Genomic DNA, 11,259 nt, shown 5'->3' with positions numbered 1-11,259 from the left:
ATATTTGTGTCAAATGTTCTATTTATTTAAGTGGTCATGTACTCTCTAATTTTGCTTCAGCCGGCATCTTTCTGGTATCACATTATAAACCGTTGGCACCTAGATTTTCCAAACATAAGCAGCCCATCTATTTTCTTGCAACTATAACACAAATAGCTACAGGGCTTAAGATTCAGGTTCGGTATGTTCATGAGTTCACAAAACATCGCCATTTTGGCTTCAGCAACGGTGTGGATTTTCTTACTTTCTTGGGAAATATGTTTTTCTTGTATGCAAGTCCATGCTGCAGGAGAAGGCAATAAGCCGCTGATTTCCATGAATGGTCGCAATTTATCTGAAAAAGAGCTTGAGTTTGAGGAACATGCACGAAGGGAACTTATACTAGGCAGATCCAGTAAGTCCTTTGATATATATTCTTAGCAGCTATCCTTCATCTCCAAGCATTGTCAGGCACTATTCTTAGCGACATCTAAATAATTTATTGTACGTCTATTTAGTGATTCCACTATATGCCATTTCGTTTCCAGTAAGATACTTCTGTCAAGAATTTTAGGCCTTTGTACGTTAATTTTGGTCTTGCATTGTAAGTTTGGAAAACTACACCAACGGTACACACACAGGCACAGACAGATATATTCAAGAGCTCGTTTGGATGGGTGTTTTTGAGAATATTTTTTCATAGAACTTTTCCAAACTCTAGATATGTGTTTTATAAAAACATTTGATATGGTGCTTTAAAAATGTTTTCAAGTGTTTTTTGGAATGATTTTATAACTGATGATTAGCGCCATCCTATACTCACCTCTACCCCACCCTCCGATCTCCGATCTTTCTCTCTCCCCGCTTCTTTTTCCTTTTCCCCACCTCTGGCCACCTTCGCATTCCATCCCCTTACCCCTCCTCTAATTCACCTGCTCCTATTTTCCACCCTTCCCTGTCACCTCTAAAAAAAACCATTCAAATTGCATAGATCGGGCCAGATTGCATTGATCTTTCATGTGACCATATCATAAAGGGACGAAGGCGCAAGGGAGTGTGGTACTTATATTTAGAGATTTAATTAAAACCGAATTCTGAGTAGCAAAGAATGATTGCAACATTCATTTTCTGAGGGCTTGTGGACAAAGCCATTAAGGGTTTGGTTGGACATGTTTCAACTTGTAAAAAAGTATTTGATTGTTCATAAACATATTCTTTAACCACCTTTTAATTTCACATACATCATATCACAAAAATGTTACGGTATTTCAACAAATTTCAAAAAATCTCCTATCCAAACACACTCAAAATGTTTCTACTTTCGGTTGAATAGATAAGTCCAAATGCACAGATTTGTCGATGACATGATTGATTTTTATCTGCAGGTTTCATCAGTATCGACTGTGGCATAGAAAATGGTAACGATTATACTGACAGCGAAACTGGAATTAGTTATACTTCAGGTGTGCCAAATGTTGAAAGCGGAGTAAACATGAAAATATCTGATGAATTCTTGTCTCAAACTCAAAACTATCAAAAGCTGCTGTCAACTGTTAGAAGTTTTCCTGAAGGAAACAGCAGTTGCTACACACTGAAACCAACAGCAAATGGCGGAGGCCACAAGTACCTGATTAGAGCATTCTTCATGTACGGAAATTATGATTTGAAGAGTCAACCACCACTTTTCAAACTCTACCTTAATGCAAATGAGTGGGATGAAGTAAAACTGGACAATGCATCTCAGATTCTGATCAAAGAAGTCATACATAATCCTCCTACAGATTATATACACGTCTGTCTTGTCAATGTTGGCTCCGGAACACCTATTATTTCAGCACTTGAGATAAGAGAGTTGAGCAACACCATCTATGATACTATGTATAATGATTCGCTAATCCTCTACAGAAGGTTAGATGAAGGTGCAAGTTCAACGATTAGCAACAAATTCCAGAGGTAAATAAGGTCTATATATGAGTAAGAATATTATTAATTATTTGAATATTGTTCTTTAAGTTGAAACCAGACCCCTCAAATCACTCCTAAATCCCCATTTTCTTTCTTTTTTTTTTCCCCAAAAACAAGATAACTTTCCCATTAACGTGAAAAAATAGATTCCTAGTATTTACTACAAGAGGCACCTAGTTTAGTTGTTAAACAGTGTTTTGAATTTCAGATGGAATTGGCTGATTCAATTGATTGAACCATGAACAGTCAATTGCCCCGTCAAAGCCTTCTCAATGAGCTGGTCAAACTTAGTTAAAAACTGGATTTGACCAGGGAAACTTTCCTTTTTGTTTTCTAATTTTATATTTTTTTTTGTTGAAGCTTTCCTTAATTATTCTTGACTTGACTTTGATACTCAAAATCTTTGTGGCATTTAGGTTTGACATTTGAATAATTTGGACAACTAATTCTTTCACGAACTTTTTCGAGTTACATTCTTAGTTTCTTAATTTTGTTAATTAAGCCTTATGAATTTAGTTATGAACTCATCAGTTCAGATTAGGTATTCTTTTTCATGTTTTGTTATAGAATATGTAATTAAAAAAGTTTGTGGCCTCATTATGACATTATCAAGTTGTTTAGTAATTTTTAGACTCCAATCCCAATCTCGAGAACTTACTGTCTCCTTATTCCTAAACTCAATCGAGTCACTACTCAAACTGAGAGTTTCAAAACACATGTAGTAAGATGTTTCAAATTTCTTTCAGGTACCCGGATGATCTCTATGATCGTATATGGGAAGTCCCTGACTACCGGCCTGATTGGGAACCAATTAGCACAACTTCTTACATTAGTGAAGAATATCTTGAAAACACCTATAAACCTTCACCAATCGTCATGAGCACTGCAGTCAGGCCTGCGCATGGAGGTTCGCTGGTGCTGTCTCAAAATGTTGATCGCAACCAACAATTCTACTTGTACATGCATTTCCTCGAGGTGGAAGATCTCCCACCGACTCAAATCAGGAAGTTTGTCATATACCTGAACAATGAAATCTGGTCCGACCCTGTTGTTCCAGGCAGTCGTCCAGATACTGTCTACAGCACACACTCTGTGGGTAGTACTGATACCCTACTATTCTCAATCAATATGACAGATAATTCGACACTTCCCCCAGTTCTCAATGCCGTAGAGTTCTATATTCCCAAGAATTTCCCTATCTTGCCCACGAATCAAAGTGACGGTACGCTTAAATCTAAAGCCTTATGTTTTTCCTTTTTTTTTTTTATTTGATACTTCATACTCAATGATACAAATTATTGGGAGATCTGTGCTAATTACAACAGTTCGTTCAATTATACTTAACCAAAAAACAATTGAAAATATGAACAAGTAATGATTAAAATGAAGAATTTTCCTAGAATTCTATTAAATGCTTTACAACCCTGAATTATATACATCAATTTTTTGTTCTTGGTTGATTTCAGGATTGTCCCTTTCTTGTAGCGATTTATCGTGTATATTTTTGTGTAATTTTACATAAAATCAAGATACAGATTCATCAGGGTTTATGACCTTTTATACGCTATCTTTTTTTTTTTTTTTTTTGCATGATGTGTACATAAGATGGATCCTTCTATACGAGCTGTAAAACTTTTTTTCCTTACTTTATTTTCCCCGACAAATTCTAGTTGACGCCATGATCAGCATTAGGTCAAAATATGGTGTAAAGAAAAATTGGCAAGGAGATCCCTGCGTACCCGAGGAACTTAGGTGGGATGGACTAGACTGCAACACCAATGATCAGGGTCTATACAGTATCATTTCAATGTCAGTTTCTGTTTCAACAACAGACTTCTTTTTTTTGTAATTGAATGTGAAGATGACTACATCCTTTTCTGCTAGTTAACCATGTTGACGGAACTGAATTAAAGCAGGAACCTATCCTTCAGCGGGTTAAAAGATGAAATCACATTCTCGTTGTCTAAACTTGATTCACTCCAAAGCTTGTAAGTATATCTACTGCCATATGTCTTATTTCATACATTTACCTTTTCTTTTATCAAAAATTACCAATTGCTTTTGCCGGTTATCTTTGACAATAATTGTGGGCATTTTCTCTTTTGTTCAAATTTGATGCCGTTTAAAGGATGTGTTTAGTTATACGTAAATGGGAAGTGCCACCAGAACTGGTACTAGTGCAACTACTATTAGAGTCACGTAAGCTACAATTGCAAATAATTGTTTCGTTTATGCAATGAATTCTTTTTGCAAGTAATCTTGACGTTGTACCTATTTCCTGCTTAAAGCAAGGGTTCCCAGTTGGCTGCAGGACGAAAACTTCTTGTACCTTTTTTTGGAAGAAAAACTTCTTGTATTTGCATTCTAGAGTAGGACATTTTATGCATCTGAATTTGAATAATAAAGAAAAATTAGATATCTAGTACTTTTATCTCATATCGACAATCATTTTTCAGGGACATGTCACACAATGACTTGACAGGAACAATCCCAGATTTTTTGGCCAACATGCCTTCCTTAAGAACAATGTAAGTTCCTACAAGATTTGCCTCAAGAAAAAATTGTAGTTTTGATCCCTAATGTTTGGCCTATGCACCAAATGATTAGGCCAAAATAAATCTAATCCCCAGAGTTTGTGATTTTAGTTAGATTTAGGACAATTATTAGAAATAGAATAATGACTAACAGCCAACATCAAATTGTTATTAATCAACAACTTTGACTTTGCACTTTTGGTCTCAAATATTTTGATTTTGAATCATCATATATTTCCTAAATTTTAAATAGTGATATTAAGAGTTTTAGCATGAGTTGTAATTAAACTTCTTTTTCTTCTTTTTTTTTATTTTTATTTCATTTATTCAAGCTAATAATATATCATATGTTTCTTTTCTTTTGCATAGTTAGTTTTAAATTTGGTATAATATATATATTATTATTTCTCAGTATTAATAATTAATTGATAATGAGTTTTTTTATTTTTATTTCTAATGATAATTACAAACTTAATTAAATATCCCTTTCAAATATAAGGAATGTGCTGATCTTTTTTTAGGCCATTTAATATGTTATCAGTTGAATTTAAAATAAAGTAGGCATCTTATGTATATTATATTAAACATTAAATGATTATCACAATATATAAATATAAATTCTTTAAAACTACAATATTATAACGTTAAATTTTAATTGGAAAGATAGACAACAAAAGATGAAATATAGTTTTCTTAAGGTAAGTATCAATGCGAAGTAATTTTTTAAATTCTTTAAAAAAATTATTTTATTTTTTGTTGTCTTTCCTACCAATTAAAATTTAACATTCCAATATTGTAGTTTTAAAGCATTTATTTTAATATCTATGCACCTTTATAATCATTTACTTGTTCATATAATGTGTATAAAATGGCAACTTAATTTCAAACTCAATTGATAATCTAATAAAATGCCAAAAAAAGATCAACTTAGTTTACAAAAAAGTATATGGTCTTTATATTTTAAAGGGATATTTAATTAAGTTTTTAATTATCATTAGAAATTCAATTAATTATTAATAATGAAATAATATACATATATTATACCAAATTTATGATTAACTATGCAAAAGAAAAATATATAATATATTATTAGCATAAATAAATAAAAAATATAGAAAAAGAAGAAAAAGAAGCTTTATATTTTAAATTGTCATTATTTAAACTTTATGGTTCAAAAATATATTTTAGGTTACTCTTTGTAAAAGAATAAATTTCAATTTCTTCTGTAGAGAAGGATGGGGGACAGGAAGGGAAGAAACAGAAGTTGTTAAGGTGTGTTTTTCTCTTATCTTGCAGTAACTTATCTGGAAACAAGCTGGAAGGCTCAGTTCCTGCACTTCTTCTTGATAAAATGAACAACGGGGCATTAGCACTCAGGTATTTTAAATTCTAGACCATGACCCTTTTTCTTTTTGTTCTATTCTAGGGGATGACTTATTTAACTACACATTGGTTGAATAGAAGGAAAGTCATATGGGAAAGTGAAGTGAAAGAAAGTGAGATAAAGAAAAGTGAAAATGAGTTTCCTATATAAGTTTGGTTACTAAGAAAAATATTGAGAGAATATAAGAAGTTAATGACAGTTAATAGCAGTTATTAAAACTCTCGTGAGTTATTTTCCTGAAAGCCCTGCAAATTTTGTAGGACACAAAGTGCAGGAAAATGCAAGAAAAAGTTTCAATATTCCTGCTATGAAGAAAAAAATAACTAACTTTCATTCATTTCTTCACACTTTTCCGATAAACAAACACTATATTTCACTTTTATTCGAGACATAGCATCCCATAATGTTTTTAGATTGTACTACATGGCATGTAGTGCCAAAAAGAGACGATTATTACAAGTAATTTTTGCTCCTTTCTTTTCGGTTAAAAAGTAATTTTTGTTCTTTTTCTTTTCAGTTAAAAATAATTTTTTTTGTTCCTTTTGTGCAAGTTTGGATGGAAACCCGGATCTTTGTTTATCAGGCCCTTGCAAGAAGAAGAAGTCTCATAAGCAGAGACTGATCGTTAGCATCGTTTTACCGACCATATCATGTCTTCTTGGCATAGTAATCGGGGTAGCGATTTTCAAGCACAGAATAAAAGCCGCCTCAACGAAGGGTACTCCTTGATATCTCAACTTTTCAAAATTGCACTACTACTCCTTTCAAAAGCATAATATTTTTGTTTGACATACAATTTTATAAAATTCGAGGGTTCAAAACATAGCCAATTGCAATGACAGGAGTGATTCGAGATCTTTGTTAACTTAAACATCGGAACACTGATGTAGTACAAGAAATGCCCATGAGTCTATGAGGAATTTGGTTGTAGGGGTATGAAATTGAAATGGGATGGTTATTTTATCAATTATTGTGTTTGGAAAGACAAAAGAGGCCTTTTTACCCTCTGGTCCAATTGTTGAAAACGTATCAATCTTTTTTTGGGTCGCTGCAATAAGTCCTAATGTACTAAATTTTGAGTTAGAGCACCCTTAGGCCAAAAAAGTTCATTAGAACACCTTCTTGATTTATTGCAAAGCAGGAATTTGTGCCTAACCTACAGCCAAAAAAGTAACTTCAACGGATGTTTACAAAAAAAGGACCGGGGAGGGGGGGGGGTTTGCTGTAAGAGAATAATAGAAAGATTTTAATAATTTGCAATTTTTTTATACACATGAAGTAACTTTGTTTATTGTAATTTAAATTGTTACATATACTGCTAGAACCTAAATATTCATTCATGTTGGAAACTAATTAATATTCATTCATGAGAAAATGAATTATTGCATATCTTGTATTTATTAAAGGGATAATTTCAGAAACCTCCCTTGAGGTTTCTTGCTATTTCACTTAGTCCCCTTGGTGTTTTAAAAATTACACTTACCTCCTTTGATTTCACACTTTGGTAACCAAACTTTAAAATAGAGTAAAAAGTTTAATGAATACTCTAAAATGCCCTTATCTTGCAAAGTTCAATTTGTTCTTCTAAACAAAAAGAGTATCAAGTTTTCATGCTAATATTTGTTATTTAATAATCAACTATAACAATAAATCTTTTGCTATAATAGGGTATATTTCATAGTGTTTTACTGGGAATATAAATTCTTTTTAAGATAGAGAGTGCTTTTTTGTTTCTTTTAAAGTTTATGGATATTTTTTAAATGAAAATTTATGGACCAGTTTAATGGTGGAACTATCATAATTTGGTAGTGATTTTGGGCCATTTGTTTTTAATCATTGTTGACTTACCCTTGATTTTGCTACCAAAAAAATTGGAGAATGTTAAAAGTCATCAAAAAAATATTACTAGTTTAACATAATTTGAATAGATATTGGGGACAACATTGATAATTCTTCTATACTTCTAATGAAATATAAGAGAAATGAATAAGAGGGAAAATGGTAAAAAAATATAAAATCCTCAGTATTAAGGTTAGTATTGCATAAACATGGCAACAAGAGAGTTTTATTAAAAATATTAAGGTTAGTATTGTCATTTTAAATGGACAAGGGAGGTACATGTAATTTTTGAAACCTTAGAGGAGCCAAGTGAAATTATTAGAAACCTCAGGGGAGGTTTCTAAAATTATCCCTTAATTAAATACTAATGCATACTTCAAGGTTTATCATCATTGTAAAAATCTAGTTACTATTTCAATAGAAAATCTATTCATGTTTTGGAATTTGCTACAGTGTTTTGACGAGTATTCTTACATTATAGTAAAAGCATGTGTATTAGTTCTAAATAATTTGTATGATAGTTGAACACTTAGAATAAATTAATTATCTAAAAGTGATATTAATGAATACATAAGAATACTATTAATATTTTTTCTTAAATTATTCATAGTTGCACAACTTCACAATTAACCCAAAAAAAAAAATACCGTGCTAAGGCACAGGCTAATATACTATTAAATATTATGGTTTTTATAAAACTTTAAATTAATCTTTTATACATTGTTAGTGTACAAATTTTTTTACACTAACATGTATAGATACATGCCACATGTTCAAAAAGTGAATTTTAAATTTGTACAGAAAAAATGCAATATATATTTAAATCCACTAGCGTGAATTCTTACTTTGACAATGTATAAAAAAAAAATCCAAAATCTTTGCCATTTGGTGGAGTTGGAAAAGAAAACATTTTGATGACGTCTAAAATTTGCCCCCATTAGGTACTTGTGATGAACTAAAGAAAGAACAAGGAGAGGGCGGTACTATCGTTGAACTAAAGAAAGAACAACTATTGAAGACCAAAAGTACAATGTTCAAGTGCTCTGAGATAATTGAAATTACCAACACCTTTCGGACAGTTATTGGAAGGGGAGGTTCTGGAATAGTTTATCTTGGATGCTTGGAAGATGGCAGCAATGTTGCCGTAAAAATGCTGTCTTCTTCATCAGCAACCCGTGGACAAAAGCAGTTTCAATCAGAGGTAATCAAGACAATTTGGCACTATCTACCCATTTTACCTATAGGGATAATTTCAGGAGCCTCTACCAGGTTTCAAACAATTTCATTGCTATCCCTCAAGATTTCAAAAATATCACCAACCTCGCTTGAAACCTATTTCCTTGTAAAAATTTACCGAATTAAAAAAAAAGCAACAAAAAAAATGATTTTAGGTGTGAGAAGATCATTTGATTTCAAAGTGCTCCTCACCTATAATAATAGTTAATTTAATTATTCAATCTAACTTATTGTTTCATTTATAAGGCCGTTACACATGATTAACGAAAAAATTTCATCATTTGCAACCAAAAGTAACAAATTTTGTATCAAAATTTTTGACTTACCTTAAGATTCTTGTTATCATCATGGTATTAAGAAGAGACAATGGAAAACCAAACTCTCCTCACATCCAATTTTTTATGATCTTTAAGAACATAAAAAAAGCTAGTCTAGCATTTGACCCCTTTTCTAATGCCAAATTAATTTTAAACATAATAAAATTATGGGTAATTTTGTTTTTAAATGGCTTAATTATTTTTAATCAAATTATGGTTAGTAATTTGTAAACGGCTTAATTCTTTTTCATGTTTGAATCCTTTTATTTATTATGCACATCAAATATGATTCATTTTATTTGTCAAGTACATTAATTAAAAAAATGCCCCCCTATATTGGTTCTCTTTTTATATAACAAATTAGTTGTTTTTTTAATTTCAAATTATGGTTAATTTAATTAGCAAATCTTTTAATTGTTTCTCTCCTCAAATATGTGTAAAACATCTTAAATTGTAAGGATAATTTCAAATTATGGTTAATTTAATTAGCAAATCTTTTAATTGTTTCTCTCCTCAAATATGTGTAAAACATCTTAAATTGTAAGGATAGCAGAGTCATTTCACTATTAATGATATAAGCATTGGGTCTCAAATTGCTAATATGAGAGGTAAGTGATATTTTTAAAACCTCAAAAGAGGGCAATGAAATTGTCAGAATCCTCAAGGAAGGTTTTTCAAATTATCCCTTACCTATATCGAATGGTAAATAATCATCGGTTGTGAAATAGGTATTCTAGAAGTTTTGTGAAAATTTTTCTAAGATTCCCAAATTAAATACATGTTTTAATTATATTTTTATTTTACATGCATCACATTTAAAAAGTATTACGGAAATGTAGTTTTCAAAAAATACGTTTAGAAAAAGTAATCTAAAAGATATGCCCACAATTATACTGGTTTTGAAAACATTTTCTATGAGGCAAAATTATTAGTACATAATTAGATTTTGGATTTTTGGAAATTTCTCGTGCTTGTGATTTATATTCCTTAGGTTAGCCCGTTCAGAGGAAGATTGTACTAGAGGACATATAAATCAAAGTCAGAATTGCTACTACTCATTTTTCTAACGGACTTTGTTATATCATCGACAAAGGTGGAAATCTTGATCAAGATTCATCACACAAACTTGGTATCATTTGTCGGATATTGCGCTGAAGGAAGAGCTATGGCTCTAATCTGTGAGTATATGGCGAACGGAAATTTAAGACAACATTTATCAGGTATTTTAACCTCTATGTACATGCTTCCTACTTTTTTTTTATTTATAAAATATAACTTTTTATTCCATGAAATCTAAACGAATGCAAAAAAAATACAACAAACATGTCACAAATACGGTTAATCTAAAAAATCATTAAATTTAATAAATTTTTAGAAAATAACAACGATTACATTGTGAAACTCCAACCGATCAAATAAATCATGAGCAGCCCAATGAAGCTCTATGCAAGTTAAGACCATCAAAACTACTGTTTAACTAGTTCAAATTCAAAGTCGATGTTGAGATCAGATGAAATGAAGGAATCCCATATTTGACATATAGGTGTGAAAAACTCTTAGATCTGTTAAAGAAATAACAAAAAACTAACAAAACTCCATAATATTTTAGGAAAGAAGAAAACTCTCATTAGGAAACCCTATGAGAGAGCAAAACTCACACTAGAAAACATTAGGAGAAAGAAAACTCTCACTAAGATACTTTGAAAGAGACTTTATTGAATATAAAAAAAAAAAAAAGGCAAAGAGAGGCAGACCTTGGCTTGAAACCAAGATCTTGCTCCATGGAGGAAAAAACTATTTGAAGTCTTTGCAAAGATAAGGTAGAGAAATTTTGGTTATGTTCATGCTTACTTCAAAACCAATGGACCTTTCAGAAATTAGAAAAATTTTATAAGAGCGTTTATAGTTGTCCATATCATCTAAAAGATAAAAACAAATACTATAAAAGTTTTGATTATGAAATTCGAGTGAGGAGAAATAAGAAAAACTTAAAGTGGTAAAAAAA

General features: G+C 31.2%; 1 protein-coding gene across 1 annotated transcript; it reads left to right on the top strand.

The window, feature by feature from the left end:
* Positions 1-233: 233 nt before the first annotated feature.
* LOC113782137 (putative leucine-rich repeat receptor-like serine/threonine-protein kinase At2g19230) lies at positions 234-11,135 on the top strand. Its single transcript, XM_027328047.1, has 11 exons — positions 234-394; positions 1,365-1,932; positions 2,691-3,166; positions 3,615-3,753; positions 3,861-3,932; positions 4,401-4,472; positions 5,775-5,855; positions 6,414-6,580; positions 8,643-8,902; positions 10,348-10,490; positions 11,129-11,135. Exons 1-11 carry the CDS (start codon positions 271-273, stop codon positions 11,133-11,135), a joined length of 2,109 nt encoding a protein of 702 aa, XP_027183848.1. The 5' UTR covers positions 234-270.
* The last annotated feature ends 124 nt before the right edge of the window (positions 11,136-11,259 follow it).

Source organism: Coffea eugenioides, chromosome 9 (assembly GCF_003713205.1).
Source record: "Coffea eugenioides isolate CCC68of chromosome 9, Ceug_1.0, whole genome shotgun sequence".
In the NCBI taxonomy this organism is placed as follows: Eukaryota; Viridiplantae; Streptophyta; class Magnoliopsida; order Gentianales; family Rubiaceae; genus Coffea; species Coffea eugenioides.
This window is presented reverse-complemented; position numbering and strand designations above follow the sequence as displayed.

Excerpts from the sequence above, each read along its gene's own strand:
- LOC113782137 (XM_027328047.1), top strand. The coding sequence starts at position 271 with ATGCAAGTCCATGCTGCAGGAGAAGGCAATAAGCCGCTGATTTCCATG. Across the intron at positions 395-1,364 it reads ACTTATACTAGGCAGATCCA|GTTTCATCAGTATCGACTGT; the intron begins GTAAGTCCTTTG and ends TTTTATCTGCAG. Across the intron at positions 5,856-6,413 it reads AACGGGGCATTAGCACTCAG|TTTGGATGGAAACCCGGATC; the intron begins GTATTTTAAATT and ends CTTTTGTGCAAG.